General features: G+C 44.1%; 2 protein-coding genes across 6 annotated transcripts in view; one reads left to right on the top strand and one right to left on the bottom strand.

Moving 5' to 3' along the window:
* Positions 1–4,516, top strand: part of LOC107141798 (cytochrome P450 4B1) — a 21,395-nt gene extending 16,879 nt beyond the window's left edge. For all 4 annotated transcript variants that reach the window (XM_015485034.2, XM_048815436.1, XM_048815437.1 and 1 more), the window contains one exon: positions 4,013–4,516. In XM_015485034.2, the coding sequence (XP_015340520.2) occupies positions 4,013–4,196 (184 nt within the window). In that variant the 3' untranslated portion in view covers positions 4,197–4,516. The remainder of the gene's footprint in view (positions 1–4,012) is intronic.
* A 2,510-nt stretch (positions 4,517–7,026) lies between these two features.
* Positions 7,027–18,097, bottom strand: LOC107141795 (cytochrome P450 4A6-like). 2 transcript variants are annotated; one of them, XM_048815435.1, is made up of 13 exons: positions 17,861–18,097; positions 16,526–16,667; positions 15,852–15,896; positions 15,268–15,395; positions 13,352–13,476; positions 12,869–13,023; positions 12,335–12,441; positions 12,061–12,251; positions 11,827–11,960; positions 10,623–10,777; positions 10,399–10,475; positions 7,915–8,088; positions 7,027–7,556 (listed from the first exon to the last, which is right to left on the bottom strand). In XM_048815435.1, exons 1-12 carry the CDS (start codon positions 18,047–18,049, stop codon positions 7,920–7,922), a joined length of 1,617 nt encoding a protein of 538 aa, XP_048671392.1. In that variant the 5' UTR covers positions 18,050–18,097; the 3' UTR covers positions 7,027–7,556; positions 7,915–7,919. The 2 variants fall into 2 exon arrangements, with proteins under 2 accessions (XP_048671392.1, XP_015340518.2); XM_015485032.2 differs by having other exon boundaries at positions 10,623–10,687; positions 17,861–18,096.
* Between the last annotated feature and the right edge of the window lie 1,721 nt (positions 18,098–19,818).

Here is a 19,818-nt window from a genome sequence, read left to right as displayed (position 1 = left end):
AAAAAAAAAAAAAAAAAAAAAAAAAAAAAAAAATCATATCATTTTGTGATGTAGAAGCTGCCTCATTTTGTGTATGTATACTCCATGATGTTTTCACAACAACAAAATTGTCTCACAATGCATCCCTGTTGTTAAGCAACCCATGACAGAGGCCCTCTCCCATGACACTATGAAATCATTGATTTTAATCCTTTTGATCTTATCAGAGAATTGGCTTATCCTTTAACCAGCTCCTGAAAAGATTAAATTATAACTTTTCAAGTTTATTATAAAAGAGTTACTGTGAAAAAAATAAATATATCCCATTAACAAAATAATTTTGAAAACTCAAAGTCACAGAACTACTCTGTTCAGTCTCCCCACAGTGCTATTTGACTCTGTGCTAAGAAAGAATCATTTTCTTTAATATTGGTTGGGAGAAGGGAACTGACTTGTTTGGAAGACCCAGTGTGAGCCAAGAAATTTCCACATGAGTTTCATTTAATACTTGTAACAACTCTGATTAAAGAGATTTTACCACCCATACTTTGCAGATGAGGAAACAGCTTCAAAGAGGTTTATCAAGATACCAATTTTCACACCACTGGTTAATGGCCAGAGCTTCTAAAAAATGATCTTTCATTTCTGCCTAACTACTACCACCTGCAAAATGTTCTGCATTCCATGTCGATCTATGAAAGACAATACATTTATTGATATTTTAGAGTGCTCCCTAAGTGAACCAATACATGCAGCTTGAGGTTAAGTTGGGAGTTCTCAGGTTGAGGTGTCTTAACTTCCCAAAAAGGAAATGTACTACATAGAGTAAAGTGCTCACAATGGAGGGCCATCCTTCTGCTGGATTTTCAGTGGTATAAACAAAAAGAGGGAAGGAAGAGCCAGAGCAGGGGTGTGTCACAAGTCCCAGGATGCTACTCCAGTTCTCACTCGTTTGTTTTTTACTTCCACAATTATTGATTTGGGCTTACCATGTGTAGTCTTCTGGTGTCTATTGTATAGAATAAAAAGATGTAAACATGCTTTCTTCAAAGAGTTCAAATAACATTCATAATATAAAAAGCAAGATAGTGCACAATAAGTTCCAAAATTATTTTTTGATTGGTGACTGCTATGAAAATTCACAAGGGGTAGCATTCTTCTAGATGGAGTCATTGAGCAAAGCATCATTAAAGAGAGTGGAATTTGAGCTGCCCTTCAAGAACAGGCAAAATAGCAATGGACTCAGCTTGTAAAAGAAAACAAATTGAGAGATTAAAAGGACACAGAAAGGCGTACAGCAAATTTAAAGAACAACAATAAAATCTGAAGCGTGAGAAATGCTACATAGGCAAATGTTCTTAAATGCATTGCAAGTGAAAGGTTTTCATAGCAATAGCTTATAAAAGTAGTCAACCACTTCCACTAAAAAGTTGCTTATAAATTTTTTTTTCCATCTCATTCCTTATGAGTAGAAAATGTTAATAGTTTGATGCATAATATATACCCTGGTCATGTTATTAACATTTAAACAATATGAGAAGAGGATGTGATTTTAATAGGCATATTGCTTCTGGACAGAAAATGGGATTGTAAATATTTGAAAAAAACAATGAATGATTACTCAGGCCTCTGAGCACCATTCTACCATTGTAGATGGCAAGAAATGGAGAAAAATAAGTGCAGTTAGATGAAAAATGTTATGAACTTCATGTTAGCGTCTCCCCAAAATTTATGTACTGAAGCCTTGACCCCCAATGTGATGTTTTTAGAAGGTGGGACCTCTGGGAGGTGATTAGGTGGGCAAAGAACTGGATATGTAATTTATATAGCACAAGAATATAAATAGTGGTCTATTAAACTTTAAGTATTTCTGAAAGAATTTATTTTATTTTTTGTAATTAAGTGCAAAAGAAATTAAAGGATTCTCTTTCATCATTGAGGTTGTGACATAATGCCACAGGAAATTATTTCTGGTTTAATTCACCAATTGCGCATAAACTCCCCTGGGTTCTAGGTCAATGTATGAAGCATAGCACGGTGTAAAAGATATTAGACCTGTGGGGAACTGCAAGATTGGCTTCATTTCTAATGGGGGAAAAGTTTTATTTACAAGACAAGTCAGCTGTGAAACTGAAGTAATAACATGAATTAATTTAAACACTCTGCATTTAAAGGTCGAGTACTTTTAACAACTTCTCTCTGTGTTCGTGAGGATAGGAAAAAAGCTACATTAGATAATACTTATAAATATTTATAAATGTTATAAGAAGACTCTGTTGTTGGTGCATGCTGACTCTCACATGCTCCATATTCAAAGGAAAAGGTGAAATCTCTTACTCAGTAGCAAAGGATTTAAAACTGCTTCCCAGTTAAAATCTATACCCCCTTGTTTTTACCAAACCTGTTTTTCCTCTTACTCAATCTGACCAAGCTGTCGTTAACTGTGATTGAAAGACAAAATAATCAAAAGAAACAGGAGTAGAAACTGGCATTTTAGAGTTACTCTAGGCTCTGGAGAATACTCAAGTACATAGGAGGACATTCATTTCTGGATTGGAATGGTTTGCTGTCAAAGAGTGAGAAGGACCTCTTGCTTGGTATCAGGACTCCTGTGTCTGAGTTTGGCTCTTTTCTGTACTTGTTATGTGACTTTAAATGAGTCATTGATCCCCTTCCTGGGTTAATGAGCAGTCAGTGAAAGCACAGTGTTCACTAAAAAACAAACAACAACAACCAACAAAAACATAAATGAAAAGCAATGCAAGTGACATTTTTAAGTTACAAAGGATCCAGGAATTATCCAGAACAAGTATGTATTCATTCATGGGAAATTAGATAGAAAGTGGACTTTTAAGTTGTACATTCTTCCCCTAAAAAGTCACAACAAAAACCCTCCAGTACCTGAAAGGAGACCAAAGAAATGTATTATTTGAGATAGGAAACATTTTTTCTTAAAATTTTTAGGTGGAAAATAAAGACTTCTGTAAAATGCTCAGAATTTTACTTTTATAAAATGTAGTGTTTCTACTAATATATTCTTCTTTTGCTTCCTTATACTAGGCCTACATAATCTCAGTTGTGAAATTTTACACATAATATACAAGTGTAATTTTTTAATTAAAAATTTGCCTCTTTAAATTCAAGTATATTTTTATGTAAAAAAAAATCATGTAATGATTTTTCCTAAAACTGACAAGTTGTTTTGTTTCTATTTCACCTGTCTGCATTAGGCATGTTTGCTTTTTCCTCCCTTTCTATTGTTTCTCCACAGTGTTGAATGCACATATTTAAGTAGAGCTGTTTTACAACATGATCCTAATCCCAACATCTCATGAGACATGGGGTACTTCAAGTTAAGTGGGGGGAAAAAACAATATTCATTGATCAGCTACTATAACCAAGGCATTACTTTTACTTTTTACTTTTCACATATAGTAACTCATTTATCCCTCACCACAACTTTGGGGTAGGTACTATTCTTATCAACACCATTTATAGATGAAGAAACTAAGTCACAAAATTATTAAGAAGCTACCCAAGGTCACAAGTTGGTAAAATTTGGAGCTGATATTCAAACCTTGCCAATCTAATTACAGAGTTTGAGTTCTAACCATATAAATCCAATCCTTAAATAATATCTGTGTTACTACCACTTGTAGGTGAGACAAAGTCGATTTTATTTTCCATCTCAAGTATTTGAAGTAATACCTGCAGAGACAGAGTCAGTTGCTCTATGTTGGATAATGGAAGTGTGAGGTCATTTAGCATTGCAACAGAATGGAAAATTATCATCTGATGTCTTTATGGACTTGATTCTATCTGCAGCTTCTCCTGGTTCTTGCATAATAATGTCCTATAAATGTGAAGTCCTGGGATCTTTATCAAGATCTGTTTCTTAAGTCCAAATCAATCAATCCACCAGCCAGTTTCACAACCAAAAATAGTTATCGATTTCTGTTGGCTACTAAGAGTCCTGAATTTCACCAATCTCAACACTCCAGGGAGCAATATCTCTTTGTGCTGTTCACTGTAGGAATTGCATCGGACAGCAGTTTGCCATGAATGAGATGAAGGTGGTCACGGCCCTCTGTTTGCACCGCTTTGAGTTCTCTCTGGATCCCTCGCGGGTGCCCATCAAGATGCCCCAGCTGATCTTGCGCTCCAAGAATGGTATCCATCTCCACCTGAAGTCTCTGGGCCGTGGGCCTGGGAAGTAGCTCTATAGAGAACCAGGAACCAGATAACCCTGGCAGTGGGCTCTCCCCGGACACTACCTTCTGGGTTGGATATGGAGTGGTTGAGGCTCTCTGGCTTCTGGAGGCTTGTAATTTGGAAGGGGAATAGGCACTAACATAGACAGCTTCCTAGAGGAGAGTGCCACATCAACATGTATGTATAAATGCTTGTTATGCATGTATTCTAGAGCTGATTCAGTCATTCAACAAACACTTAGTGAGCACCTACTTGCTTAGAGAAAATTTATGTCCCATAATTGACAATTGTTCTAAAATGTAACAAAACATACATTCCAGCCTCAGTGACTGCATTGGAAGCTCTGCCTCTGGATTCATGATGGAGGGACGGCTCAGGGCATTGTCCCTTCATTGAGATGTGTTTCTTTTTTTTAACTGTGTGTGTGTGTGTGTGTGTGTGTGGTTTGGAATATAACAGACATAACAGAAATTCACATAAACAAAAACTGAAAAAAATTATGGATAATTCTAAAGCACACCCCCACTCCCCTGCACCCCATGAACACTGAGGAATTGGAAGATGGTTTCTCCAGGGTGTCTCTGTCCCTCCTGAGATGGATCGCTGTGGCATCCCTGCCATTCTCAGCAGTGATATCTCACAGTGCTCTAGGCATTCAGGGTTAGGCTGGGGAAGGTGGCAAAGTGGCATTAGAGGGGGACTTGCTGGGAGAAAGAAAGTCCTTCTTGAATCAGGTGTTGAGTTATGGGTGAGGTATGAAGCTGCAAAGGGCTTTTGGGGAGGGCCTCAAACTGGGAACCACATGATGACCCCTGGGTGGCACCCAAGCTTAACTCAATTTGCTTCCCTTATCTCTGGATATTTAGCCCTCAGACAGTTACCTGGTGTCAGCAGGGTTGATGACCCTCCTGATGGGAGGAGTCTGTGATCCCATTTCAATATTAAGGGAAGGAACCTGTGATGCTTATCTAGAAGGAACGAGCTGGGGCCTCCTAACTCAGGCATATGTTGACCAAGACTCCATTACTAGTACTGCCAATCTCCCTGACAGTATGTGTCTGTGAAAGATTGACCTGAGAGCTCTGGCGCTGGAGGGGAGGGGAGGCTACCTCCGGGATGGCAGAGGGAGGCTGGGATTGTTGGGCAGCACAGTTAAGTTCTTGTTAATCCATCTAGTTCTCTAAACATAACCCTCTGTCTCCTGTAATCCTGGGCATCTATGTGCACATGTGTGTGTGGATAGAGTGTGGAGTGGGCAATGGGTGTGTAGGAGTGGTTTACACGAGTATCTCTGTGCTTGAGTCATGGGAGGCGGGTATATGAATGTGAATCAGCCTGGCTCTTGCCTGTTACTTGCAGGCAACAGGGTCAAATTTTTGGCAACACACTTTTTTTGGAATCTTGTGGTTAGAACACCTACCCATGGTTGGCAACCCAGAATTCTGAGCTCCTATTTTCCTATTTTCCTGTTCTCTATGAGTATGGCCAGCATGAACCCTTATGTATCATCTGGTACCCGGGGACCTACTAAACCTCCTCCTGTAGCATTCCCTGCTCATTCTCCTGCCCCAACTCTCTCCTCTCCCCTTGGTCAAGCACCAAATGTCCAGTTCTTTCCTGCCCCTCTTCAGATCAGGACTGAACAGCTTAGTGACCTAGGAGGTCAGGAAACAAGGAAGGAGGTCCTGGCTCAGGCAACTTGGGGAGAAACCCTTTCCGTGAAGCAGAGCACGGGATACTGGGGAAGGCGAAGGACTCCAGGGAAGTCTGTCTATGGCATCCTGAACTACGAACGGTTCAAGGAAATAAGGGAAACTGTGTTCAGATCCAGCAAGACAAGCAGGGTGTGGTTTGAGAGAGGATGATTGAAGTACAGACAGCAGCCCAGGGAGCCTGGTGGGAGCACTGAGGAACATGGGTGCTGAAGACCCAGAGATAAGGGAAGCAGATGCAGTTGTGCTTGGATGGCACACAGGGGCCATCCCAGGGCAAGGAGCACTAGCGTCCAGGCAGTTACCAGATGTGAGCAAGGTCAATGAAGCCCCTCCTCAGAGTGGCCAGGCATTTGCTCATCTGGGTTCCTTCCAGCCTTTACTGGAAAACTATCCACTCCTGAACCTCCTGAGGAGGCTGGGACTCGTGGGTTATCAGGTGTCTGATGACATGGCCAGGCTGGGCTCTCTTCTTGCATCTCACTGGGTCTGTGACAAGCAGGGTCCTCAGCCAGGTGTGGTGGTGCATGCTTATAATCCCAACTACTCTGGAGGCTGAGACAGGAAGATTTCAAGTTCAAGGCCAGTCTCAGCAACTTAGACTCTTGCAACATAAAATAAATAAAAAGAGGTGGGTATGTAGCTTAGTGGTAAAGTGCTTCTGAGTTCAATCCCCAGTACATCAAAAAGAAAAAAAGAAGAAATAAAAAGGTCCCCCAGGTCTCATGCCAGACCAGGACTGCAAGTCTTTCCTGCTCAGCTCAACTCAAGAAGGGCTCTAGCTGGGACCTATTCTGAAAAAAATCTAGCATGAGAAACATTCCTTGAATAGAATGGAGGCCTGGTCTTTTTTTTTTTTTCCCCAAAAGGTGTAAGCCTCTCCCTCTGAGTTCCCAGACAAGAGATTTTTTTTTTCTAAACACAGCCACTACATGGGACCCTCATCAGCTATGGGGCATCAGGGTTCATATGGGTGAGATGTCTGGAGAGGTGGACCAGGCAGGAGTCAGTCCTGGTACTACAGGGCAAATGTCATCTCCTGCTCCTTCCTCAGAAAAGACTTGTCTCCCCGCCTGTCTCCCTTTCCCTCTATCTCCTCCCAAGGGAAGACAGGCACTACATGTGATATTAGGAACTTTATTTCAGGGAGGAGGGAGATGGAGAGGTTTATGTGAAAGACAATCAGGTAGACAGAAACCATGCAGGAGAGGTTCAGATAGACAGATGAGGTGCCATTTGGGGAGGGATTCTGTTGGGCTCATTATTGGCTTCTAATGTTGCTCAAATCCTAAACTTTAGAGCCCATGAATGTGTTACCTCATATGTCAAAAGGAACTCAAGTTTTAATTAAGTAAAGGATCTTGAGATGGGGAAATAATCTTGGATCACCTGGATGGACTTGATGTAATTATAAGGTTCCTTACAAACAGGAAGGAAATGTGAAGACAGTAAGAGAAAGAAGTTTGAAAAGATGCTGGCTTCAAAGAAGTACAAGGGAGCCAGTATGGAGGAAAGCAAGGAATGCAGCTCGAGTTTGAGAAGTCAAGGGTCAAGATTCTCTCTAAACCCTGCAGAGGAAGGCTGTTTACATCCACAATTTGGTCTTCTTTCAGTGATACCAGTGATACCCTCTTTGGATTTCTGATTCCAGAACTGTAAAAGAATAATAATTCCCATCATTTAAAACCACTAAGGTTGTGGTTAATACAGCAGTGTTAGGAAACTCAGAGAGAGAGAAAAACATGTAGGAGGAAAGGGAAAAGACAGGTAGAGGGGCAGGCAGGCTGGGTTATGTGCATAGTCAGAGATGTAGGCAGGTGGGAGACAGGTAGATAGACAAACAGGTAGGGAGCCTGGAGGCAGGTGAGAGGACAGACAGGAGGACAGGGAACAGGCAGATGGGAAGAAAGGCAGGTAGGTAGACGGGAAAGCAGGATGTGGGCAGATAGGCTGGGGACGGGAGCAGGTGACAACACAGCTAGGAGGCCTTCAGAGCCTGCACTTGACCTACCAGTGTTAGTGGAGTTTTCTGAGACGCAGGTGGATCCCATTCTTGGACTTTAATACAAGTCGCGGAATGGGAAAGGGGATCCTGGTGGGATCTGGCAGCAGCTCAAAGCGGAGCAGGGTCAGGGCCACAGCCACCTTCAGCTCATTCATGGCAAACTGTTTCCCGATGCAGTTCCTGGGCCAGGCAGGGACAGTGAAGTAAGCATTGGTCTTAGGCCTGTTCTAGGCTGGGCAGGCAGTGGTCCCTGAGCACCAGCCCAGAGCTGGGCATTCAGGGTCCTCTTTCATGGGGCCTGCCTGACACCTTTACTTACAGATCACACATTCCTCTATCTCCAAGCCTTGGTTCACACTCTCCTGATCTTTGACAAGGTCTATGACTGTTTGAAGACTGGCCCTGATGCTACTTTTGCTTTCAGAAGCAGGAAATTTCTATTAGGACCGCACCAGTACTCTAAGGGACAGAGTCCAATCACATGAATAACTTAAATAATTAATTTTGATTGTACATTCCATCTAAGAGGATCTAGGGACTGAATTCCTCATAGGGAAGCCAGATATCAATGAAGAAGCTCCTAGAGTAGGATCTGCCACCCACAGGGTGATTAGGCTCCTGCCACTCTCTAACCCCCTCATTCCACTAGTATCTGTAGCCTTCTACTTATACTCCAGAACTGTCCCTATTTGCCATCTTTAGCTGAAGATTGAATCCTCTCCTGGACTCCTCTGGTGTTCCTGCGTCCCTCTCCCTACACACCAAGCCACAGCCCAACTCAGACATTCCCATGCCTTCCATCATGCTCTCCATGTCCAAATGCCCAAGCTCCCTCCACATCTCTCTGGATTGCTGCCTTACCCACCTCCTGCCTGTCCAGTCTCACTTCCTAGCTCAGCTCAGGCTGTGGGGATCATAGAGAATGTTCCCTTCCATCTCTGCCTACATATCTTAAAATCTCAGATCAGTGATCAGTTGGTCCTCACCCCATGCTAGCTGACTCTCCTTCCCCCTCCCAGGCCTTAAAGGTGCCGTCCAAGCTTTATTTAAGGACACATCATAGTCCAGGGCCAGTCTGCACAGTGCTAGGGATGTGGAATACTCTACAAACTGCTCAGATGAGTGAGTGAAAGAATAAAGAAGGGAACAATGTGTCTTAAGCTTAGGTATTTGTCTCTAGAGAATGCACTTTTTTTCCTCGACTTTGAATTCTTGGAGTCAGTGATAATATCTTTCATCTCTGTGTTCCTGTCACCTAGCCTATATAGGACCTGGCACAGAGAGTCTGGCTTAATAATTTATCTTACACTAAATAAGTTAATTAATGTCACTTGATTTAAAAAATTCGGTTCACTTAAATTTAGTAATGGAATGTAAAACAGAATGGAATACCACAAAAGGCCATATTGGTTTTGACCTAAACTATCTAATACTCTCCTGACCCCTAGTGGCAGCAACATGATTTGCAGCCATCGTAGGAAGAAGTAGTCCCGGAATTAAACAAATCCTAAAAAACCAATTTCTGGAAAAACAATTTGCTTAAAGCCTCTTCTATGGAAGCTGACTTACCATTTGAAGGATTCATAGGCATATGGGCTGAGAAAAAAGCCTACTTCTATTAGCTTTTAGTAAAATTTATATGATGTTTTGTCTCACTGGATGATTTCAGCAGCTTTTGTGGATGAAGGCAGCAGCCCTTTTGGAGTGAACCCTTTTGGAGGAAGCTTTCAAATGTTATGTGCCACATACCAAATAGAGTGGCTTTCTCTCAAAGGCAGTTTACTGTCCTCATTTTAATGCTTTTTGTCTGAAGCTGGACTGTAAGTGTAATTTCAAGGTATGTAGACCTTACTTCATCGGTCAAATTTTGACAACTAGGAATGTTGTACCGGGAATGTGAACATTAACATGTAGTCAAACATCATGTTGGGAGAGACTGCAAACGTGGAGGCTAAGGGGCCATATACACTGGTGGGACACTTTCTTCAAATAGCTCACCTTTCAGTCTCTAACTGAACAGTTGGCACATTCCAGGCCTTGGGAAAACAAACACTAGCAAAGTCGTCACTTCCTTCAGTGATCTGAGGATTGGTGACTTGAACAGAAAGGGTGGTGGGCTGGATTTAGAATGTGTGGGAAGAGAGGGCTCCACCTGGTAAGAATCCCGGCAACTGAATTTCTAATTCACAAAGTTATATCCTTAAAGTGAGAAAAACACCAGAACATGCTGATGTGTGGGACACCCTCTGACAGTGAAATTTGTCTGACCTCGGGAAGGGCAAAGGACCAGCATGTCCGTGGTGTGCCCTGCAGTGCCATCGTTCTTTCATGCACCGACATGCCCACATGAGGTTTCTTTCCCACAAACACCAACAAACAACACCATCCCTGAAGATGCTGTACAGCAACTTAAGGGATCACAAACTTTGGGTATATGCCCAGAGACGACTCCTCTTTCCCCTATCCCATGACCAAGACAGGACCCCTCACCTGGCTCCTCCTGAGAAAGGCAGGAATGAGTGACTGTGTCGGGAAGAATCTGGTGCAAACCGGAAAGGATCATATACCTGCAGAGAGAGAGCATCAGGACCAGGATAGACAGAGGTCAAGCTTCTGATTCTGATCCACGTGGGGACAGACTATCCAGAGGTGGGTGTAGAGGGAGGTGGTATCCTCAGAGATCATTTCCTCCCATCCCCTCCGGACCTCCATACCTCTGGGTTTGGCCACGCTTTTGAGTTGTGGTGAAGGCCATAAAAGGACAGTGTGACTATGATGCCTGTGGGGCAGAGAGAAGATCGATGATGCCCATGGGGTGAGGCCATGATCCTCCAGCCAGCAGGGGACATGCATGCACAGAAGGCTGTTCCTATAAAGCATGACTTTGAGCAGAACGTGTGTGGATTTGACAAAACACCTGAGCCCTGGCAAGGAGTAGAAAACCACAAATCCAAGAGAGAAGCAAGAAAGCATCGTACCTTACTTTTGGGAATAAATCTAGTGGGAGCTTATGTTTTTGAAAAATTCCCACTGAGGAGTACACATTAATTCATTTAGTCCTTACAACAACCCACCAGGGAAGATGGCGGGATCCCTATTTTTCAGATGAGGCAATTAAATTTCAGAGAGGAATTGCCTATGATCATATAGGTAGGATGTGGCAGGGCTGGGATTCAGACCTAAGGAGGTATGAGCCAACAGATGGTTGGCTACCATGGCAGGGATCTCATATCCGGTCATAAGCTGCTCTCTGTCATCAACCTGAGGCTCCTGAGGGACTGGACCACATCTGACCCATGCCATGAAATTTGCTGATTTCTTTTATTTTCCTTGACTGAACGAAAGAACCACTTCTCCCTAGCCCCTGTCTACCTTCCATATCTCAGGAAATAGAATTTTAGAGCTAAAGTCATGAGATACTACATCCAGAGGCTGACATCTCTGTAGAGAAGTTTCCAGGGATTGAGATGCATCACATTTATAGATATGTGCACATAATTATTTTCATTTCACCAATTTTTCTGCACATTATACATCCTCTATATTTCTTCACAAATATAGAGGATGATAAAAATGATATGACAATGAGGACATATGAACATCATGGATGCCCATGATTCCTACAGTGTTGAACTAGAATCAAAGAACATCAGTGCCAACAGACTAAAATTAACTATAGCACCATAAGACCAAAGATTCTAAAGAAGAAGGAATGTTAGCTAAAGAACAAGATAAGTTTAGGATGCTAGTTATGTGGACTATTAGAATTGGAAGGAAATTTATAGGTCATTTGGGCATATGTACTGGAAAATACACAGGGAGGCATAGACAGGTTCAGAACTGCTGAAGCACGTGGGGATTTCTGGTCCTTCTTATCTCTGGGGAGATCTTATGTGAATGAGTCTGGGAAGATCATACCTTTGGGTAAAGAGCGTCCATCAGGGAAGGTGACAGGTGTTTTGAGCTCTCTGACAACAACTGGTACTGGTGGGTAGATCCTCAGGGCCTCCTTGATGCACATGGTGGTGTAGGGCATCTGGTCCATGTGGTCCCTGAAGTGAGGCCATCTTGAGCAGAAGGCAGGACCTGGGAAGACTAGCACCTTGTCCCTACCAGAGGCAGGGTTCTCCCACCTCTTGAGCTCTCACTCACCAGGTGATGGAGGCTCCGTCCCCCAGGAGGCTCTGGACCTCCTCCCTGCACTTCTTCTGATGCTCAGGGTGTGCAGCCAGAGCATAGAAGATCCAGGAGATAGCACTGGCTGTGGTGTCATGGCCCTCAAACATGAAGGTGTCCACCTCGGCACGCAGGTCCTCATCAGACAGGCTGCTCCCATTCTCCATCTGGGGAGGCCATAGATAAGAGAGCAGGGTTTGTAAACTCCCTCCCCTGGGCAAAGCCCCAGGTTTCTTTCCCACATACTCACTTTGGCAAATAAGAGGATGTCCAGGAAATCCAAGCGCCTCTTCCTCCTGATCTTCTCCAACTCTCTCTCATTCTGCAGCTGAGCCTTCCTTTCTTTGATCACTTGGTCTGTCCCAGAACAGCAGTTACCAGGCAGGGCTGAGAGCCACAGAAACCCCCAGAAGCCCCATGTGCCTCCCTGCACCAATTTGGGTGCCTTGTAGAACTCAGGATGAGTGTGGTGTGTGAGTCAGGGGGCCCAGAACAATCAAATGCAGGTCAAACCTCCCGTCTAGAGTACAGCACATAAAGTATTTGTATAAGCTTTCGGGATGGGTCTCATCAATATTACCAATGAGATGGCACAAGGAATCCCTTGCACACAGTCTTGCACCTTAACATTTCAGCTCCCAACCCTTGCAGTAGGGAAGTACTCAGTGTTTGTGTGTCCCAAGTCCTGCTGGAATACCAGAGGACCTGGCTGTGCCTGAGGGGTCATGACCAGCTCTATTAGACTGCCCCTGGTAAAGGAGAGGAGGCAAGGAGGAGACAGAACCTGTGTGCTCATGGGCAAGTTGGCAGGCACGGTGGAACAAGCGGCCATCAGAGGACAGACCATATATGGTGTCGTTCTGGTGAAAGGCATTTCTTACACGGTCAAAAAACAGGTTGTTCAGGTCCCCAATGGCTTTGATGTAGGACTGGGAATGCCTGAGGGAAAGGATGCAGAACATTTTGGACTGTGAAGAGAGAGGACCTGCAGGCAGAGTGGGCTCTGTTGTGGAGTTTTCCTGAATTGTGGGGACAGACAACACTAAGACACACATTACTTCTGCCTTATAGACCTTGTATTGGGGATCAGGGTTCTGTGGCTGGGACAGGGTTGATTTTGGTAGGGAATTAGGGCTTGGTCTGGGGCTGGGGTCAGAATCTCTCTTTTTGTGGGGGTGATCATCCATACTGATCTTTCTGCCTCTCAGGTGAGTCTACACCAATTGGTTAAGAACAAGGACTCTGTAGCTGAAGGGTTGTCACTGACCTGTCCAACTGGACATTGCCTTGGTAACTGAAGGCGCACTTCATGATGGAGTCCAGGGTCATCATGGAGATGTGCTGGAAGACCTCCACAGAGGAGTCCTTGTCAATGAGTTTTTCCCATTTGTCCTGTTGTGGGATAGGGGCAATGATCTTCTCATTTTCCCTAGAAGGCTTATGCATCTCCAGATATCCCATTCCATGTCCCTCACTTTAGAGAGCAGATGCACTAAAAACTGCTGAAACAAATGTTTGTTAAATGGTGCCTATATTTTCACAAATTATTTAAAAATTAAGCATAGTATTCTATAATAAATTTTGAATTTTGAAAGTCAGTTATAATGTTTTGTTTGACCAGCAAAATATAGAGCTGAGCTCCATCTGAGGGACTGGTAGGACTCTAATTTTAGGGCACAAATGTCTGGAGGCAAAAGAAAACCTAAAATCTAAGTTGCCGCTGTTGGGACTTCTAGTGGGCCACCAGGAACTTTGATTTCTGTTTATTCAACAAAAGTTTACTGAGAACAGTTGGGTCAGAAATCAGACTTTTGACTATACTAAGGTTTTATCTGAATCCTGTAATAATGGCAATTATCAAGAATGTAAATGACAATAAAACCTGGTGAGGATGTGGGGGAAAAGTACACTCATACATTGTTGGTGGGACTGTAAATTAATATAACTACTCTGGAAAACAGTATGGGGGTTCCTCAAAAAACTAGGAATGGACCCACCATGTGATCCAGCTCCTTGGTATTTATCCAAAAGGTCTAAAATCAGTATACTACAGTGATATGGCCACTTCATAGTTTATAGCAGCACAACCAAGACATAAAACCAGCCCAGATGCCTGTTAACAGTTAAATGGATAAAAAAAAAATGTGGTGTATATATACATAATGGAGTTTTATGGAGCTACAAAGAGGAGTAGAATTATGGCATTTGCTGGTAAATGAATGGGACTGGAGAACATCATGCTAAGTGAAATAAGCCAGACTCAGAAAATCAAGGTTGAATGTTTTTTTGTAATATGCGGAAGGTAAAGCAAAATAAGGAAAAAGGGGAAGGGATGTCAGATATCATAAAAATATAGAGAACATCAGTGATGTAGAAGACAGGGTTGAGAGGGAAGGGGAGGGTTAGGAAAGGAGAGGAAATTAGGAATAAATTTGACAAAATTATGCTATGTGCATGTATAAATATACCACAGTGAATTTCACTTTTATGTGTATCTATAAAGCACTGATCGAAAAATAAGTAAATAAATGAGCGAAAGGAAGACCAGTAGAGAAGAGGAAGAAGAATAGGGGGAGGGAGGAGGGGAGGAACAGGAAGGGGCACCAGTGACTGAACTGGAGAAAATTAAATTTTTTGCTATATGATTTTGCCAGAATGAATCCAACAATTGTGTATAACTATAAGCACTAATAAAAGTGCACTAATAAAAATAAATTAGAGTTTATGTTGCAATTGATGGCATGGCAGAGTGGCAGTGAGAATGCAGACCTGGTATCCTTTTCATTGCATATGTTACTCAAGTCCATGCAAAAGCCCTGGGCCTTAGGTCAGAGCCTGACTGAGTGACATCCTGTTAGTTCTAGCCTGCCTTTGAAGCTGCCATTGCCCAGGTCAGCCAGTCCTGCTGTCTGGCATGATTGACTACTCCTCCAGTTGACTGTTCTGAAGACTTGGAAGTGGGATCCAGGGTCTGTATCCACCTTGATGCTTTCTGACTTGCACCATAAGTGAAGTGTGGCTCTATCCTGATGCCTGGGTCCTCTCTGTCCCATCTAAGTTTTAGGAAGTACCGTCCTGAGAGTGTTATTTCATCTGACTCTGTCTGATGGCTGTCTGTGTTAGACAGGGGAATCTGAGAGGGGCTCTTGAGTGGGTGAGTGGAAATGAAAGAGAGAGACTCACCAACATCACTCGGACAGAGTCAGCCACGATTCCCACGTAGGGCTTCAGGATGTCGTAGTGGAAGGCTGGGGTCAACATCCGCCGGTGCTGGAACCACGTCTGTTCGTTTATCAGGAGCAAACCATATCCTGGACCAGAGATGGATAAGTGTATGTGGATTGAGGATACAGAATCAGAGATACCCCTGGGATAATTAGGGAGGTACTATGGGGGTAGAGATGGGGAAGATAACATTGAAGAAGGTGGAATTTCTTGGACAAAGGAAGGAGGGACATGGTGCATTTCAGGAATGTGAATTTCCTAAATGGGCTGGTATATCCGGCTACAATCATGAAAACTGTGAGATAAAGGCTGAAAAAGTGTTGTGGGCAGGAAAAGAAAGGCCATAACTAAATGTTAGCCTGGGATGTTTGGAGTAGAGAGATGGCAGAAGACTCGGAGGTCTCATACCAGCACAGGAAGGAAGGAGGGTATGGTTAGAAGAAATGAGACTTGATTTGGGGATGGGACATTCCTTGGCCTGTCACCTGTTGATCCTGTGAACCAGAGAATAACACTGGAAACCTAACTAGAGACATACATACCAATCCAGGGAGCCAGGAATCTGTAGGTACCAGAGGCCTTTGGATCTGAAAGGTTTAAAGTAAAGGTTTAACAGGAAACTGGGGACCAAACAGTGCAGTCCCAAGGTAGCTGTGGTGTAGACCATGTGCTGCCACGAGTTCTTGATGACTATCAGTTGGCAATTCGTTCCCTCCCATCCCTTCTCTGTCCTGATAGTCAGCTGGGCTCAGGAAGGCAGCTCCATAGAAGCTGAACACCCCCAGGACTATGATGAAGAGAAACAGGCCATGTTATCAGTGCCAAAGAACAGGACAGAGCTTCATTGTTTTTCTATAATGGATGGTGGCTTAGTCATCCTGTGACCCAAGACAGGTGACAATTAGAGGTTTCGAATACAAGCCAGTGTGGATATGAAGTTTGGTTTTTTTTTTTTTGGATCTGGGGCAATTTGCATAACAGATTGCCTCAAGATTTGATTTAAAAAGAAAGATAAAAACGTTAAAAAAGTTTCCCTCCACACAGCTGTGTTATATCTCCAGTATTTGGGCCATATGCTGGGTTGTGGCCTGGGTAAATGGTTGGTAGTGGTTAGGGTTGATGGCTAAAGCATCACTCTGCTCTGGAATATGACAGACCAGGGGCATATACTAAAGAGGGAGGAGCTTCTCTTGCCAGAATGAGGTTTCTCTCTCACCTGATCTCCCCAGAATCACCTTCATGTAGTCAGGGTCATAGATAACCATGTGAGCTTTGCTGCCCCAGAGCCAGCGGGGAAAGGCACTGGGGAACTTCTCTACCCATGACAGAATCTGTTGCAGCTCCTGATCCTTTTGGATCTGTCATCAAAGGAAAGACAAATGAATAAAATCTTTTGTTTAGGTCTAGTCCTTGCAATAGAGTGATGATCAGGGTGACCACAGGGACATAGTTATGGATCTTTCAAGAGATGTTAGAGATTTGGAGCTGTTTTTGCTGACCTATCTGTGCTGACTTCCAGAACTTTGGTGTCTCCCAGCACTTGCTCAAAGCTGGGATCCTTTGGCCCTGTAGGATGGAGCTGTTGGCATCAGAGCCTCGTTCGTGACATAAGCTCCATATCTTCCTCCTCCTCTTAAGTGTGTTCAATGCACAATCCCTTGCTGAGCCCCTCTCTGTGCTCCTTACATTGCTTTGTGCCTTCCTTCCCCAGAGCTGTCAGGATAGGGGGTTGGTACTGCACCTCCCCAGCCCTTTGGCTTCTTCTTTCCTTCCTTTTTCTGTGACTCTACACACCTGTGCCAGGCTCTGTGCTGGGCACTGAGTTACAGCAAAGAACCTCACAGTGTAGGGTGAGTTGGAGCTAAACAGATCTTGTCTAATAGGGTAACTCAAACATCAGTCTCCCTCACCTGGAAGGTACAGTGCTTCTGTCCCACTCACATGGGCCTATGATCATCAGGGTTTCAGTCCCTAAAATCACCTATTGTGAAAATTCCCTTGATCTTCAGTAAACCTAGCTGGTTGGTCCCTCTACTTGACATTCCCCACCCACTCCAGCAAAGTAAACTCTTTTACTGTGGTTTGAAGTCTTTTGAGGGTCTTTAAAATTGTCACCACACAGCATAATTCCTCAAGGCAATTTTTATGAGGTTCCATAAAAATCGAGGCAAGCTCAAGATCAGGTACTGATGGCATTCAGTGACTGGGGCAGGTGAGCATCTAGGAGGCTGGTTCTTTGAGAAGAGCCGAGGAAGATAGCAGTGCTCAGCTTGGAGAGGAGGAGACTCAGAAAGGACCAACCACAGTCCTCCAAATGCAGGGCTGCCAGGACAGATGTCAGATCTGCCTGGTGATGCAGTGAGTGACAGAGCTGAGTAACAGCAGGACAGGCTTCTTTTGAGGGAGTGAGCTCCTGGTGCTGGGATGGGCCAAACCTAAGAGATAATCTGGGTTTCCTCGGTGCATGCAACAGGCTTTGTCCGTGGACTTCCTGGCCAGTCTCCGGGCTACAGCCTCCCTCCCTCCTACTCCCCTTTCCATTGGTTCCTACCTTGTGGCCAAAGAGCCAATGGGAGGGTGCGGATGGAAACTGCTGGAAGGCTTTGAGCAGCCACTGCCTGCGCAGGTAGAGCTGGGCTGCCTTGAACAGGAACAGAAGCAAGCCGAGCAGGGAGGCCAGCTGGAGGAACCCAGAGATGCTCCCTGGGAGTCTGGTGAGGCTCAGTGCAGAGACATTCATGGTGCAGCAGCTTCTGGATCACTGTCTGTTGCTATCACCCTTGACTTCCAGTACTTATGCTCTGGGAGGATTTCCCCGCCCACCTGGAAAATGAGGGCAGAGCTTGACCTGAGTCCAGAGTCGATTAACCTGAAACATCCACACGATTCTCCTTGGGAGGCAGAAAGTTTTAGTCAGCTGACTGTGGTAACGGTCATGCACACACCCACTTTTCCCTCTCTGTATTATTTTTTTGTACACACTTATGGGGTACAGTGTGATATTTCAGTACATGAATATAGTATGTTCTGATCAAATCAGGGTAATTATCATTTCTTTCTTCTTACATATTTATCATTTCTTTTTTTTTTCTACTGCAAAAGTTTTATTTTATTTTTTTTTAACTATCTAACAAGATTATCACACAAAAATAGCTATTCTTCTAAAACGTGTCTGAAGTGAGGGTCGCCATGCCCTGGGCTTTTCCCCAGACTTCATGGTTTATTAAGGCTGCCACTTTCCTGGTCTCAGCAGAGAGTTCCTTGAGTTCACTCAGGAAGTCCAACACCTGCATATTTACATTGGAATTGCCCATGCCAAGTTCTCCTGGTAGGAGGTGAGTGCTCATCAATTTAGAGCATCTAAGTACCACAGCTGCCAGTCTCCCACTAGGTGTATCCATCACATGGGCAGCTGTTGCTGCCTGGTGTCCAGGGCTGTGGTGAATGAGTGTCTTGCATTGCTTCGTGAAGCATTCAGCCACTTCTGGAGGGGGCTGAGCATGCCCATGTGGGCTTTGGGCACATTTGCCAGCTCCTACTGCCTCTGATGGGAGAAGTCTTAGCTTCAGCTCACAAGCCTTTTCCTGTAGCTTCTCCCTTCCTTGGCACATTATCAATGAATTCTTTGGTGCCCCTCCTTTGAACTGAGCGTGACTGTTCTCCATCCCATGCTATCTTTACTTTTCTGGAGCAGGTAGGGTTTCCTTCCGTCTTTACACACCTCCCACTGGTTTTTAACCCCTCTGCTGCAGGAGCCTTTTTGGTCATGTTCTTCATGTACTGTAAGCGAGGACGCTTGACCACTCTCTGACCTCACACTCTTTTCCTTTTGTCTTGGTGCCAATGGGGGTGTTGGAACAGATTACAGGAGGCTGCTTAGCTATGACCTGAGGACATCCTCAGTTTCCCCTCTTCCACTAGAAGGCTGGCTCTTCAGGCTATTGTTTCTCTCTTCTGGGAAACTTTGAACTCTTCTATGTCTTTATAAGATATATAATAAATTTTTTTGAACTGTAGTTATCCCCCTGTGCTGTGGTGGTACCTAAACCTCTCTCCTAAATGTAGTTTGGTATCCCTGATCCGAACTCCCTCTATCCCTCTTCCCCCCACCCTTCCTAGTCTGTAGTGGCCACTGTTTTACATTCTACTTCTATAAAACCAACTTCTTAGCTTTCACATTTGAGTGAGAAAATGTTAGAGTCAGGCCCCGCTGGCAGGCCTGGATGAATGGAGCATTCACAGCAGGAGGAGTGGGCACTCCTCAGCTGTGTCCTGAAAATATCTATCACCAGTGAGATGCATCCGTGGGCCCGGGTTTGGTGTCAGCCAATTTCTAAGGGCTGCACAGATTCCTTCATGGGGAGTTAGCCCAATGGTTTACTCAGAGGGGGCTGCCCAGCTGTTTACCAGGGCTGCTGGTGGGTGGAAGAGGTCCCTGAGGTTCTTTCTGTAGTCTTGGTGGACTTGCTGCATCATAGGACTACACTTGAGTGAGCCTCAAGGTTGCTG

This window comes from Marmota marmota, unplaced genomic scaffold (genome assembly GCF_001458135.2).
Source record: "Marmota marmota marmota unplaced genomic scaffold, marMar, whole genome shotgun sequence".
Lineage (NCBI taxonomy): Eukaryota > Metazoa > Chordata > Mammalia > Rodentia > Sciuridae > Marmota > Marmota marmota.
Note: the sequence above shows the minus strand (reverse complement) of the source record. Positions and strands in the feature narration are given on the sequence as shown.

Excerpts from the sequence above, each read along its gene's own strand:
- LOC107141795 (XM_048815435.1), bottom strand. The coding sequence starts at position 18,049 with ATGAATGTCTCTGCACTGAGCCTCACCAGACTCCCAGGGAGCATCTCT. Across the intron at positions 13,024-13,351 it reads GGCAATGTCCAGTTGGACAG|GCATTCCCAGTCCTACATCA; the intron begins GTCAGTGACAAC and ends CCTTTCCCTCAG. Across the intron at positions 12,252-12,334 it reads ACATCCTCTTATTTGCCAAA|ATGGAGAATGGGAGCAGCCT; the intron begins GTGAGTATGTGG and ends TGGCCTCCCCAG.